Below are 16,117 nucleotides of genomic sequence, written 5' to 3' on the forward strand. Positions count from 1 at the left end.
TGATCTTGAAGAGATTACTTTTGCATCCCAGAGCCTCTTCATTTCCCTGAGTAAGTGTCACACCTGGGGACTAAAATAAAAATTCTGAGAGCATTTTTCTTCCCCCTCCTATGAAGTCATAGAGCTGTATTCCAAAGGGTGCTGTGGGTTCATGATACAAGCTCCACTCCCACCCCTTCCACTTACACTTGTGAAAGATAAAATGTATTTTAAAATATTTTCAAGCAGAATTAAAATGACAAAGACATTCTCTAAAACAAGATGATCTTTACAGTGGATCTAACAGATGACATACACACTGGGTAAGGGGAACAGAAAATTTAGGTGACTTGAAGTCCAGGTCTAGAAATAGGCAGAAGAGGCCTGGAAGGTAAGGAAACAGAACACCCCTCAAAACAAAGGTCCAGACCTGGGTTCAGTGGAGAAATGGAGCTGAATGTGTATCTTGCCTAGAAGAGAAGAATGAAAAAATTCTTCACTCTCTTCCTTTTATGCAGCCAGGTACCTGATATTGCAGGATAGAGCTGAGACATGGGATCTACTCCATACTGGCTCAGTGACGAGATATGCAATATCTACAAAGCCAAGATGGGCAGAAAGGCTTTGACTGGGGGGCTCCCGAAGAGAGATTACAGCAAAGGCAAAACCTCCAAAATAGGAGAAGAAAATGCAGAAAGAAAGGACAAGCAAAACAAAACACCCCACCTATTAAAGATGAGAGAGCAAACTAAAACTCTAAGCCATAAAAGGTAACCACATATGGAGGAAACAAAGGAACTCATTAATCAGGATATTTCAACCTGGTTAAAATGCAAATCAAAAAATGACTTTTAAGTAGTCTTAGGCCAAGAGACAAAGGAAATAATCATATTCACAACAAAGAAAAAGAAATTAGCCAGATATGAATGGACAGATATCACAAGTCGAAAGAATAAATGGTTAACAAATAAAATAGTGAGAAAATTCTAAAAATGGAAAACACAGATACTGGTAGAAATATCAGCATGAAAATATCAGTATACAGGATAACTCTAGCCTAGGCCTAGTCTAAGAGAGAATTAGTGAACTTGAAAACAATTTTGAAGAAATCATCCAAAATACAGCAGAGACTGATAAATAGATGACAAACATGAAGGAGAAATTACAAGACTTTAAGGTAAACCAGGACATTCCAATATTTATATCTTAGGAGGAGGAAATAAAAAGAATGAGAGAGAATCTATATTTAAAGGAATAATGACTGTATAATTTCCGTAACTGCGTAAGATATGAGTTCTCATACCAAACACATATTCTGAATTCTTTACTGGACAAAGAATACATTTTGTGACTCAAACAGAAGTATTAAACTTAGGTTAACACAGTGTCCAATATATAGTAATTTTCAATGATGTTTTTGAATCACTAGAACTTAGAGCACCAGGCTTACGACCTAAATAACTGCAGAGTTCAACCATTCTTAGAATGCTTGAATGTGGGGAGGGGAGGCAATTGTCCACGACTTGTGTTAACTTTTGTTAAAGGCTATATTTGCTCTGCTTCCTATACCATCAGGCTTGAAGTTAAAGATAGTGTCTCTTTTCAGGACAGATAGAAGTTTTGTTTGCTGTCCAGAATAGTAAAGATAAAGTCTGAACTAGGGAAAAATTTAGGAAGATTTTCTAGCAACCCCTTTGAAACATCACAGTTTCCCAAGCTCTGGATTCCCAAACTGTGAGGCAAACTCACTGTCTACACAGCATCTACCAAGGCCATTCCCACCACCCCAAGGACTTATGAAGTGAAGACAACCAACATGAACATAAAACTCATGCTGCAGGCTTAACTGTGAGTAATAAAGCCCTCTGCTTCTGATTCAGGAATCTCATATATTCTGGTAGCATTCATGAACCTGTCAGGTCAACTTATTACCTGGCCAGTAGAATAAAATCTCAGATCCTTCACAGTTCTTAACAATGAGCACTCCCTACAATGTTGGTGCATGCTTGCTGTTTGTCCATTTGCTTTGGGAAGGATGGAATTGTGCCAGACTATGAAATTGTATCCACGCAAAGATATAATGATGGGCATGGAGGAGCCCATAACTACCTCCTCCCGATAAACCACATGCCTGCTTCCTTCTTTATGGCATTCTATTCCACTCACAACTTCAATTTTTCCTCATTGATGGTCTCTTCAGCAGGGTTGTAAAGTCACTGAGAGAAGGACTATTATCTCCCAAGATTGTCCACTATTGCTGACCACTTATATTCATGTGAATAAAGCTTTGTCTTTGGGATTGGGCTATTGAATCGCTGTTACATAATTCATTACCTGCGCAGCTTTGTACAAGTTACTTAGCCTCTTCAAACCTCAGTTCTTCTCAGCTATGATAATGGGGGATCATAAAATATTTCCCTCAGGGTTGTTGTAAAATCATATGATATAACACAAAGTTCTACACATAGTAGGCATTAAAGAAATAGGAATTAAATATGTTAAATCTCAACAGGAATTCAAATATAACTGTCTTTTAGGTTATGTCCTATTTTCTACCTACCTCTTCCAGCTCCCTAAAGAGTTATATGCTCCTGAGGTGAAACTAGTAGGTGAAACTCAAGAATAAATTTAAATTACAAAAAATGATTCTTTGACTTAACAGTACCACCTATAGGAATTTATCTTAAGGAAATAAGAGATTTGTGTGCATTCTGTTCATTACAGTGTTACTTATTAGAACAAAAACAATAAAAACTAAATGTCCAATAATAAGGGATTATTTAAATCAACCATGGAATAGTCATGCAAGAGAATGTTGCACAGCAATTGAATTTGTGGTAGAAGGGTACTGAAAGACATGGATATTCACTAGTCGGTGGCAGAAGGCAGGTTCCAGGACACATATATTCCAATTAAGTTTTTTAAAAGTATTTTCATTCACAAGATATTAGGTTATAGATTAAAATGTTATAATTAATTTTATGTTGTACACTTCTAAGTATTTCCTCAATTTCATAAAATAAACATATATACCATCTACAGTAAGTGAAAATATTCAATATTGTAAAAAATACACAAAATAGATCATTAAAAATAAAAGCAGGAAGTATACAAAAAACATTAAAAGTGATTTTTGAATATAATTTAACCAGGGAAAATGATACCATAAATAACAGTGCCAAAAAGTATTTCAAGGGAGTTCCCACTGTGGCTCAGCGGAAACAACCTAACTAGTATCCATGAGGATGCGGGTTTGATTCCTGGCCTCACTCAGTGGGTTAAGGATTCGGCATTGCTATGAGCTGTGGTGTAGGTCACAGATGTGGCTCAGGGCAGCTCCAATTTGATCCCTAGCCTGGGAACTTCCACATGCCTTGGGTACGTACCTAAAAAAAGAAAAAAGAAAAAGTATTTCAGTGTTATGTTACTTTTTAAATCTCCAATCTAAGATATATTACCTCATGGAAGAGAAGAAAATACAAGAAAATATAAACAATTACTAATCATCCACTGAAGTTTTCATTCTTGGTTCCGATGAAGTTGTTTTAAAAATGCTGCTACTAATTTTACTAATATCAGGATGCAACTCAACAGGTGACATTCACTTTTCATGCTTATCTCCAAACCACAACCAGAGAGTTTAAATAATTAAACCAGGGAATTCTTTTCTCACTTTAACAACCATTTCATTATAAAGCTGTCAGACTCTAGATGATCTCTGGACTTTTATGGTCAAAACATTATTTGATTACCTGGCCTTTTCTGTGCCTCCTGTGCACTGATGAGTGCTGATGAAATCCATGAGTTGTTTTTGCAACATCGCATCTTTGCCTTCAATTTGAGTAATGAATTTATGCTGTAAAAGATCTGACACTGTAGGTCGCTTTTCATAATCTTTAGTCAAGCACCTGCACTGGCAAAAAGGAACATGCAATTATTAGATAAGTTAGAGTTTTGAATTTTATTAGTCACAGTACTAAAAACTACTCTGAAACAATGGAATGATGTTCCTCATTGATGCTCAGCTCAAGAAACGTATCTCAAAAAATGTTAAAACTGCAATATGGTAAATGAATGTTTGTGCAAGTGCACACATCTGTGAGTGATACCAACTTCCAACTGAATTCCACTTCCCTAGCCTCCCAGCAAGCATGACTGCAGAGTGATAATTGAACTCAGTCTCCACTGCAGTCTCCTTGACAAGCCAGGAGCCAAAGAAAAACAACAATGAAGTCATTACAGTTTTCATGCTTATCTGAAATTAAACCTAGCTTTTCAGTTTCCCTTTGCTAATGCCTTTAAAGGTTTCTCAATTGATCTATTTCTTTCTACGTGATAAAACTGCTAACCCACTGCAGGAAGTCTATGTGCTGAGAATGTTTAAATTCCATGTCAGGGGAGTTTCTTGAGGTCCTCCAGTAGGTGGACTAATGCATATTACACCTCTTGATAGGATCAACCAGGTGAGCACATCTAGTATCATAAGAGGAACATCTGACCTGCATGTTTAATCAGCTGTCTTCAAATACTTGGGAGAGGAATTAGACTAGTTTTCAGTGGTTACAAGGGGCAAAAAACCCTAGGATCAACTGGTATAATTAAGACAGAAACAGTTTTCTGGTCCGTATAAGGGAGAACTTTTTGACTGCAGTTTATTAGATATTCTACAGGAGTTCCCTTCGTGGTTCGGTGGTTAACGAATCCGACTAGGAACCATAAGGTTGCAGGTTCAATCCCTGGCCTTGCTCAATGGGTTAAGGATCTGGAGTTGCTGTGAGCTGTGGTGTAGGCTGCAGACGTGGCTCGGATCCCACATTGCTGTGGCTCTGCCGTAGGCCGGCAGCTACAGCTCTGATTAGACCCCTAGCCTGGAAGTCTCCATATGCTGTGGGTGCGGCCACAAAAAAGACAAAAAAAAAAAAAAAGATAAATATTCTACAATGCATAGTACATATTCAGTAATGACTAGCTGAGTGAAAACTAAAACACAAACATAAATACAGATTATCAATCCTTGCATTTTCATAAGCCTCTTTAGAAACACACAGATGTTTGTGGTTGGAAAACCAGATGAAGCAGTTATGAACAAGGATGACTGGTTCCTCTACTCTCTTTGCAACCTTTTTACATTTTCTGAGTGAAGTTGGACCCCTCTCTTCCATTTAAAACCTGGAATCATCCCTTACCTTATATTTTCAAGGTGAAATCATGATAAAGATTATGAAAAAAAGTTCATGGACAGATTTAGAAATGGCTGACTCATAACTTCTAGTCAATTGTCTGGAGGTATGGCACTTGCACTAAGTATCTGCCAAATTAAAAGTGAATTTCAAACGTATAAACATTTGATCTATATGGTTATCTGACTCACCAAGTGCAATGAAAAATCCCTGATTATGATGAGAATTAGTGATGCAGATAAATGAAGAGCCAAGGAACAGATTGAATAGATGATGGGTGAGATGGTGGGAAATGCCAAAGGCACTGCTGCAAAAGGCAGGGGGACAGACGGATGGGTTCATGGATGATGCAACATCCAAAAAAGCACAGCTATTGATAAGTGAAACAAACATGACCCTGAGATCATTGCTGTTGTGGTCTGGGTTCATGAGTTTGAAAAAGAATTTTCCAGATTCATAGGAGGTTGAAAAGAAAGAAGAGTTTATTGAGATAAGAGACACTGCTATTGCAGTGGGACAATTTCCTGACAATTAGGGAGAGCCAATTCTGAGTGTGTGGTCATGTCTATTTTTATAGCCCAGGGAGAGGAGAAGTCTTAAGATACACCTGCTGACCTGCTGATTGGCTGGGGAAAGAGGTGTTTTATGATACACTTGCTGGTAGGTTAGGGGCATATAATCCTGTATATGGGCTAGGGGCACATACCTTTCCCAGCAGTGGGTAGGAAGGAGTAAGACAGGTTGCTCAAGGTGGGGGAGGGCATTACATTGAGACTAGTAGGGCAATGATAAAGGTCTAATAATTCTTGTTTTGGCCAGAGGCTTTGAGCTCTACCTCCTTGAAGAATCCTTGAAGTCCCACAATTACTGGAGCAATAATGAGTTCACTGAATGTTCGAAGCCACTATAAATGCTTGTTTTGAAGAAAATAATGGAAATCTCTGGGACTATTTCATAGATAAGGAGGAGATTCAGAAGCACATTTCAAAGTTACAGCAGCATGTGATCTCTTAGATTCTTTTAAAACACTGTTGTGACTCACTTGCTGATGAAGTCATTGAACTCTGCTGACCATAGCTCAGGCTGCCTCAATTTGGGGGGTGGATTCCTGGAAAAACAAGATACAAGGTTGGATTTTGTGTACTGGTTAGTTAGGATAAAATTAAGAGGCAGAGCCAGAGAGACTAATGCATCACTGCATTCAGATTCTTCCAGGTATAATCAAGCATTATCATCATTTTCCAAGTCAAAGACAGATAATTAATCATTCTTTATATGGAATGACAGGTTCCTTGTTTCTCTGAAAGCACTTAATACATGACCCATTTTTCTCTAACTGGTAATTTTTTTCTTTGAAAGAATCTTTGTGCTTTGAACTGAGAGCCCTAGAGGAAACATAAATACTTAGCTGAAGAGAAACAATGGCTCCTGTAAGTAATAGTAAAGATTTTTTACTTTGAGTCCTACAGAAGCCTGTGAGGACCATTCAGGATACATATATACGGAGGTGACCTGGAAGGAGAACTGTTCAGAATATGGAGGAAACTGCAATAGAGAGGGGCCTTCAGAGCAGAATGCATTTATGACTTGTTCTGCTGTTTCTGCATAGATGGTCAGAAACAAGGTTACAAAAGTAAGGAACTGGAAAATATGATCAGCAATAAAGCTTCAAATGCCACTTAGAAGATTCTGTTATTAATTCCTTTCATTTTCAGCTAAACGAATCTTTTCTTTTTTTGGTATGTTCATGAGTACAAAGGAACATCATTTGAGAATGAGGCTGATCTGACTGTAATCAAGCCACACTGATCAACCGTGATCGGTGAATTTCCTGAGTATTGCTTTATGTGAATTCTAACAGTTCTCTGTTTTCATTAGTGGCATGGAAATACTTTTTCTTCAGCTCTGCGTTACTCTTAAATAGCTTATAATGAAATTAATGTACAGTCTGTACAGGGTCATTAAAGAAAAGTACAGCTACTCATCTACCCTATATCACTCCTAAAGCTACTTTTACAATCCTTAGGGCTATTTGGAGACTGTTGATTTGCACATTAAAAGAAGCAATTCTTTCCTCCAACAAGCTTGCTTTGCTGTTTGTTCTGAAAATTTCCCTTCCAAGAGACCTGTTGGCTTGCTTGGAGTATAACAAGGTTTTGATGATTTTAGAACATTCAGAACTAGGTAGCTTTTCATATCCCTCTTTCTTTCTTTGGGCTGCACCCATGGCATATGTAAGTTCCCAGGCTAGGGTTTGAATCAGGGCTGCACCTGCTGGACTATACCACAGCAACACCCAGATCCGAGCTGTGTCTGGGAGCTACACCACAGCTCACAGCAACACTGGATCCTTAACCCACTGAGCGAGGCTAGGGATTGAACCTGCATCCTCATGCATACTAGTCGGTTTCATTACCACTGAGCCATAATAGGAACCCCTCAGATTCCCCCTTTTTTCCTACTTATTTCTATAGTCAGTATTCTTAGAGATATCCTGATAGAAGTAAGAATAACCAAGATGAAGCAGTTTCCACAGGTACCTTGCTCATAGATACCATATATATCAGCAGTAGCATCCGTCGCCATGTGGCATCATCACCAAGGATTACAACAGTAAGCTAACTATGGTCATTTAAATCCTCATTTAAATGGTTCAGAAAGAACAGTGCTGCATCTTACATACTGAATGACAACAGAAGTTAGGATACACAGATTTGTTTGTTCCCCTCAAATGTAATTAAATTTCTTGGACTTGGTATACAGCAGGTTTTCTGTTCTTTTTTTTTTTTTTTAAGTAATCTTATTTCCTTACTTACCAATAAGTAGTATATTTTACAAACAGTAAGACCCGAGAGAGACACTGAAATTGTTACATATAAGATGATATATGCATCTCTAATGTACTGTAATTCAGAACAAATAGATAGGATAGAAAACTCCAAATAAAGTTAAAAACAAATTCAAGGAGTTCCTACTGTGGTGCAATGGGATCAGGGGTGGCCTCTGCATTAAACCGGGGATGCAGGTTTGACCCTGGCCTGGCACAGTGGGTTAAAGATCTCCGGCATTGCTAAAGCGACGGCATAGGTCACAACTGTGGCTCAGATCTGATCCCTGGCCTGGAACTCCACACGCCCGTAGGGCGGCCGAAAAAGAAAAAAAACAAAAAACAAAAAACCAAATTCAAATGCTTTAGTGCTATACTAATTTAACTACATGACAAAATTCCAAATAGATCTATTTGGAAATGAGTATGTCATACTGGCATTGTTTCTTTGGGACTAGAACCACCCCCCCTGCCAGGGCTTTGTACATGTGATTCAATGTTCTATAGGCATTGGGACCACAAAATTTATTTAATGGAGAATGTGGTAAAAAACTGTAACATACCTTACCTTTCTGCCCTTGACCCCTGTCACCACAGGCCCTTGGTGTGTTTCATTAAAATTAAGGTACTGGGCAAAACCCTTAAGAAAGTCTTCAAAAGACAACAGATTTATAATAAAAATAGGCAGTCTTTTTAGGTATGATACATTTCTGATATATCTAGGAACTAACTAAAACATATATAAAAAAGTGTTTTATTAGTGATAAGAAAAGCAGGGGAAAAGTCTGTCAATATACACACTGAAGGGGAGGGGGTCTGTGTAGGAAAATGCTTTTCTGGCTCCAAAGAAATTTTTCTTCTAAGTTTAGTGTTTTATATTAATATATTCAGAACACTAACATATTTTATTTATTTATTTATTTATTTATTTAATTTATTTTTTATGGCAGCCCCAAGGCAATATGAACGTTCCTGGGCCAGGGAATGAATTCAAGCTGCGGTTGTGGCAACAATGGGTCCTTTAAGCTACTGCGCTGGGCTGGGGATTGAACGATTGCCTCTGCAGTGACCCAAGCCACTGTAGTGGGATTCGTAATCCACTTGGCCACAGCAGGAACTCAGAACACCGACATGTTTTAAATTATTATTATTTTATCAATACATTTTATTTATTTATTTGCTTTTTAGGGCCGCACCCGTGGCAAATGGAGGCCTACACCAGAGCCACAGCAACATGGGAACTGAGCAGCATCTGCGACCTATACCACAGCTCACAGCAACGCCAGATCCTTAACCCACTGAGCGAGGCAAGGGATTGAACCCGCAACCTCATGGTTCCTAGTCAGATTTGTTTCTGCTGTGCCACGATGGGAACTCCATATTATTTTACCATTAAATTTTATTTATAACTTTCTTAAAACTATTATTTTAAAGTTCTAAGCAAAGGGAAGTCTTAGCAAATAGTAAAAAATTACCAGATTGATAAAGTGAAATGGGACACATCTCTGGGGCACTGACTGTGGGCCAGGAGCCTCAGTGATAAATTTGGGAGTGGATAGAGTGGAAGGAAGACCAATTCACAAGAAATACAAGGGATAGAGGAACGAGCACCATAAAGATACACTCAACAAAACCTAGGTTGTCAAAAACTCCACAGAGCAAATGACCCAGTTTTTTTTTTTTTTTCTTATTGAAAAGTTTGCAAGGGAAATAAAAAAGAGGGAGGGAGAAGCAATAGATAAAGGAAAATAAAGAGACATTCAGCCAAAAGAAAAAGTTGGGGAAAAAATCAATAAGAAATTTTTAAGTTTACACAAAATAATAAAATCACAAGATTGAAAAAAAAAACAGCAAAAGAATGGAGGAAAAAGTAAATTCAGAATTGAGTTACCTAAACATTAAATAAATAGAATTTTTTAATTGGACTTTGGAGATCATATATTTATATATATAATATATATTAAACAATATATGTATACATATTTTTTTCACCTTTTAGATAAAAGCCTGCGTTCTTTTTTTGCCTCCTTCTACCCACCCCCAAAAAAGAGTGGCAGGAGCTGCTGTTTTCTGGGATCAAATCCTTGCCAAAGAAAAAAGATGTATGAGTATCAAGAGAAAGCTCTTTTACTTAGACCAGGGAAATGAGACTATAGGTCAAAGAGGGTCTCAGAAGAAGCATGATGATATTCCAGGCCACTCTGCTCCCAACCTGCTGAAATATATGTGGGTATTTCTGTAAGGAGCACGACCAGCATTTGGTGGCTGCAGGAAGAAAGGTGGACTGTAGGTACCCCAGGGTGGGAGCCTTCTGACCTGGGTATTTTGAAGAGTGCTCTCATGGGATGCAGGTCGGCGAGTGGAGGATCTCCATCTCCTAGCTCAATAGCTGTGATCCCCAGGGACCACGTATCACATCTGGCATCATAAGTGGTATCTAACTGCTGTTCACATGCAATCACCTGGTAGAAAATGCGGGAAAAAAATGAAGTTTGTGACTTTAACAAAGCACACAGCAAAATGCTTAGAACAATGTGTAAGTGTTCAAACAGGTTTGAGAGCTCTGAGCAAAGGTAGTAACGCAGGGGAGTAAAAGCTCAAATTATAATTAGTAGTGGCAGTTTTATTCTGAGAAGAGAATATCTTAGCAGGATTACAAATATAAGGGAAGAAGCCTATGAAAAAATATTTTTGAAAATGCAAAACAGAAATGGGAATGAAACAGTGTCCCTAATGGGAAAGGATGGGATCAAACAGAGCTGACACTTGTGCAATGATAGCCACTTGATAAACATTTGAGAGGTTTTTGGAATCATTCATCTTGGCAAATATAAAGAACATGTCTTTAACAAATAAAAAGCAAAAGAGGCAAAGAAAAATAAGCTTAAGAGCAGTCTAATTAAATGGCCTTGATATTTTCTGACAACTAGAAGGCAGGAATGAGACAAGCTTGGAGAAATACAGAAAAATAAGAGAAAAATACACTGGATAAAAAAACATTGATAAGGCTTTATCAGCAGCTTATCTGAGAGCACACTAAATAGTAAAGCTACAATCAGGTTTTTTTTTTTTTTTTTTGGTCTTTTTAGCTATTTCTTGGGCCACTCCCATGGCATATGGAGGTTCCCAGGCTAGGGGTCGAATCGGAGCTGTAGCCTCCAGCTTACGCCAGAGCCACAGCAACGCGGGATCTGAGGCGTGTCTGCAACCTACACCACAGCTCACGGCAACGCCGGATCGTTAACCCACTGAGTGAGGCCAGGGATCGAACCCGCAACCTCATGGTTCCTAGTCGGATTCGTTAACCACTGCGCCACGACGGGAACTCCAAACAATCAGGTTTTGAAAAATTATGAGAGACAAGAAAAAAAAGTTGGAATCTTTTTTGCGATATTATTAAATAGTCGAATTATATAGAAGAATTATTACAAAGTTACTTTACAATTTATTTCTAAATATGTACTATAAATACAGATGGACTGCAAATAATAAAAAAAATCAGTAATAACAAAAAGAAAATTCAACTTTACATTTTAAAACTATTTTTTATTTTAAAGAAATTTTATATTTTGTGAATGCCAACTCACAAGACAAATAAAAAATAATTTGGGGATGATGGCAGGTTTTAACTACAGCACCACTAAATGATATGCAAAGTGAAAGAAACTTAAGGTCCTATCAGGAACATTATTTCATCTTTCACTTAACATCTGGCTTATTAACATATTAAAAAAAATCCCTGTGTTGGCACAGCGAAGACTAGTTAGTAACATCTACACACACGCCATCCAGGAAGGGTGACACCTTCATAGGCAGATCTTCATTCACATCTGACACTAAAAGCAATAACAGAAAGCAGTTTAAGTAGAAACATATGGGTATGATTAAAAATAAAAGGAAGGCAATAACAAACACAACATGTAGGACAAGATTACAATAGGGAAAGGGTCAGAAGATGGGACAGAGGAAAAGCATAGAGGCAAATGGATGCTAGTGGTGACATCCTGGTTCTGGGTTGGGTGGTGAGTTCATGGGCAAATAAACAAGAAGGTCATGAACCAATACAATTCTAAGTCCCGGAAGGCCAATAATCAACACATAAATAAATAAACTATGTGTGTACATATATATGGACAGAGAGAAAAGAAACAGAATATCGTTTCCCAATTTAGAGTCCGTATGCTGGTGATGTCAATGTCATCTTACACAGCATTCTCAACTCTTCCCACCAAAGTGTTTTTATTGTCACAGAAGAGTGAACTGCTGAAATCAGAGCACAGCCTAAAACACTGGGAGCAAGCACAAGAGTCCCAACTTTTATGTCAACAATTCATGGAACGAATATTCATAGAAGTTTTAATCATGACAGCTAAAAGGTGAAGACAACCCAAATGTCTAATGACCAGTGATAGGTAAATAAAATGTGGTGTATGTACACACACACACACACACACACACACACACACACACACAGAGTGGAATATTATTCAACAATTAAAAGGAGTGAAGTAGGAGTTCCTATTGTTAAGGACCCAACATAGTATCCGTGAGGATGCTGGTTCAATCCTTGGCCTCGGAGTTCCCATTGTGGCTCCGTGGTTAATGAATCCGACTAGGAACCATGAGGTTGCGGGTTTGATCCCTGGCCTTGCTCAGTGGGTTAACGATCCGGCGTTGCCATGAAATGCAATGTAGGTTGCAGACGCAGCTCAGATCCTGTGTTGCTGTGGCTCTGGCGCAGGCTGGTAGCTACAGCTCTGATTCAACCCCTGGCCTGGGAACCTCCATATGCCATGGGAGCAGCCCAAAAAATGGCAAAAAGACAAAAAGACAAAAAAAAAAATTCCTTGGCCTCACTCAGTGGGTTAAGGATCTGGCATTGCCACAAGCTGTGGTATAGGTTGAAGATGTGGCTCAGATCTGGTGTTGCTGTGGCTATGATATAGGCCTGCAGCTCTGATTCTACTCCTGGCCTGGGAACTTTCATATGCCACAGGTACAGTCATAAAAAAATTTTAAAAAAGGATTGAGCATTGACATATGTTACAACATGGATGGGCATTAAGAGAAAGAAGCTGGACAGGACTCAAAGGCCACATACTGTGTGATTCCATTTATACAAAATGTCCAGAACAGGCAAACAGACAGAAAGAAAGCAGATTAGCAGTTGCCTAGTGTAAGAGAATTTGAGAGCTGGAGCGTGACTTAATGAGTATGGGGTTTCCTTCAGGGAGAGTAAAAATGTTCTGAAATCAGATCGTGATGATGGTTGTACAACCCTTCAAAGATACACTAAAAAATCATTAAACTTTACGTTAAACGAGTAAATTACACAGTATGTGAATTCTCTCTCAAAAAAAAAACTGTTAAAATATATTCATATGAACTTTCCATTTTATTGTATAACTTTATCTACCTGAGTATGAAAATAGTATTTTCCACACCACGTTTGTTTGTTTTTTTCCCCTTTGTAAAATTCCTATTTCAGGATAACTCATTTTACAGCTTCATACCTGTGCTCCAGGAAAATCATAACCTCATAGCTGGGGTGAACCATGCCCCAATTTGCCCTTGACATTCCCGGTTTATGCTTGCTTTCCTAGAGTCATTATAAATAGTCATTTTCCAAAGTATCCTGGGTTACACAGTAAGTTACATGGTCAACTACCATAGTCACTGCTTCCTCCACCCCCTTTGAGAAGGATGGCTTTATATAAGCAACAAATGCTACCTCTGATCTACAACTGAATTGAAAAAAAAGTCAAATCAAGAATTTTGCTTTTCAATTGATAATTGCCTTGAACAAGCTTGCCTGTGACATCTTAAAACACTAAAATAATTCTATGCCATTAATTATCAAGACTATTACATTTGTTTACCTTATTTTCTAATTCTTAGAAATTTAACACATAGCTGGTATATATGTGATACCTTCATTAACTAGATAGCTGGTTATTCAAAATATATTCTTCAACAATTCTGGATAAGTGGAATTTATTGAAATAGTGCCAATTATTCACAAGTTGGAAAATGCTTATTACAGAGCCATGAATACAACACACACAAAATCTTGAACACATATTTACATGAAAAAGTTTGAAGAGATGCAGTGACCCTTTCTCTTTTATATAATATCTGTTGGTTTGCTGAGCAGGAAACCACTTTCAAACACTGTTTGTGCTACTGTAGGCTTATTAATAACAAATAATGACTTCTCAGTAAAATGACTGTCAATTTTAGTTATTAACTCATTTACTACTTTGGTAATTAAATTTAGATATATCATAACAGTTCCTTTCATGCATAGATTAATTCTAAGATCTACTAATCAAAATTGTTTTTACTAGTGAACTTGAAATATGTAAGTAAATAAAATAAAATGGCTTTGCCACTAAAATTAACATATAAGCTAACTATTAATTGCAATCATGTAGTTATTATATATCACAGCATTTATTACACTAATTATTAACATATGTGACTAAGACGTAAAGTTTGCTTTTTGTGTATTTTTTGCTTTTTAGGGCCACACCCTCAGCATATAGAAGTTCCTGGGCTAAGGTGAGAAACAAAGCTGCAGCTGCTGGCCTATGCCACAGCCATAACAACATGGGATCTGAGCCACATCTGTGCCACAGCTCATAGCAATGCCGGATCCCCGACCCACTGAGTGAAGCCAGGGATCAAACCTACATCCTCATGGATACTAGTCAGATTGGTTTCCTCTGCGCCACAATGGGAGCTCCCCACAATGTTTGGTATTATAGCTAAATTTTATTAATTTCTCATTTTTAAGATTTTTTCATAAGCTTTTGAAACACTAGTAATATATCAGAACAAACTGAAGAAACACTCATTTGAGAATCTCTATTCAATTTTGTTTTTGCTTATATGACTGTACTCTCTACCTTTTATTCTAAGATGTTCTCCCTGTTCAAAAGGTTTTGAATCCACTGGAATTGTTTAAAGTATCTTAATGTAACTTTTCCTTCCTCCATATTTTACATTACCTTTAAATTTTAGCTTTTTTTTCTAAGTAGTAATTGGATTAGTATCAAAATAGAAACAGTACACCAGGACTTAACGCTCAAACAAATTTAATTCTAAGATTTTGCAATATTAATGTAATATTTGAATTCCTTCTCCTCTCTTCACTCCCTAGAAAGTTATAGGTAAATAGCAGAGCTTTTCCCAAAGGTTGCAGAGAGAGCTTTCAAACATAAGTGTTCTTTACTGATACACATAATTAAAATGATTAAAGGCATTAACAGTGACTGTGGAGAAAAGATGTGACTCTAGAAAACATTTTTCCTCAACTATTCCAGCAGTTTCTCAACACATTTACAAAGGTGACAGTGAAAAGAATCTTAAGTGAACATGGCTCTAAGCAGAGTGACTCAATATGAGAACTTATTAAATATATAGGTTAACAGACCAGAATCTGATCTTAAACAAAGCTGGGAGTTTTTATTATTCCTATCCAAGTTAAAAACAGAATCTAAATATCAAAAACAAAAATATAGTTTAAGCAATTAAAAGTATATTTAATGAAAAACTAAGGTATATCACAGAGAACTATATTCAATCTTATAATAACCTATAATGAAAAAAATATACATATGAATCACTTTGACGTACACCAGAAACTAACACAACATTGTAAATCAACTATACATCAATTTAAAAAAAGATCTAAAAAACGAAAATACAGGTGCTATATTTATTGAAAAAAAATCTGTGTATAAGTGGACCTGCAGCTCAAACCTGTGTTGTTCAACAGTAGCTTCTCTTCACCTCATCTGACTCAGTCATTTAATCCTTCATTTATTCATATACTCATTCACAGCCCATTTGTTATCTCTCATGTCCCTTCTCACACATGCAAGTATCTCACAGAACAACAACACAACCGGAGTTCCTGTCGTGGCTCAGTGGAAATGAATCCGACTAGGAACGATGAGGTTGTGGGTTCGATCCCTGGCCTCACTCAGTGGGTTAAGGATCCGGCGTTGCCATGAGCTGTGGTGTAGGTCGCAGACGTCGGCTTGGATCTGGCGTTGCTGTGGCTGTGATGTAGGCCGGCAGCTACAGCTCTGATTAGACCCCTAGCCTGGGAACCTCCACAAGCTGT

At 37.7% G+C, this 16,117-nt stretch overlaps 1 protein-coding gene across 2 annotated transcripts in view; it reads right to left on the reverse strand.

The window, feature by feature from the left end:
• The window catches only part of MYO3A (myosin IIIA), a 224,632-nt gene that overhangs the window by 143,207 nt on the left and 65,308 nt on the right, over positions 1-16,117 (reverse strand). For both annotated transcript variants that reach the window (XM_047755030.1, XM_047755031.1), the window contains exons 8-10: positions 10,303-10,448; positions 6,202-6,267; positions 3,732-3,887 (exon numbers count right to left, since the gene is read on the reverse strand). In XM_047755030.1, coding sequence (XP_047610986.1) covers positions 3,732-3,887; positions 6,202-6,267; positions 10,303-10,448 — 368 coding nt within the window. The remainder of the gene's footprint in view (positions 1-3,731; positions 3,888-6,201; positions 6,268-10,302; positions 10,449-16,117) is intronic.

The sequence above is a fragment of the Phacochoerus africanus genome, chromosome 12, assembly GCF_016906955.1.
Source record: "Phacochoerus africanus isolate WHEZ1 chromosome 12, ROS_Pafr_v1, whole genome shotgun sequence".
Classification (NCBI taxonomy): domain Eukaryota; kingdom Metazoa; phylum Chordata; class Mammalia; order Artiodactyla; family Suidae; genus Phacochoerus; species Phacochoerus africanus.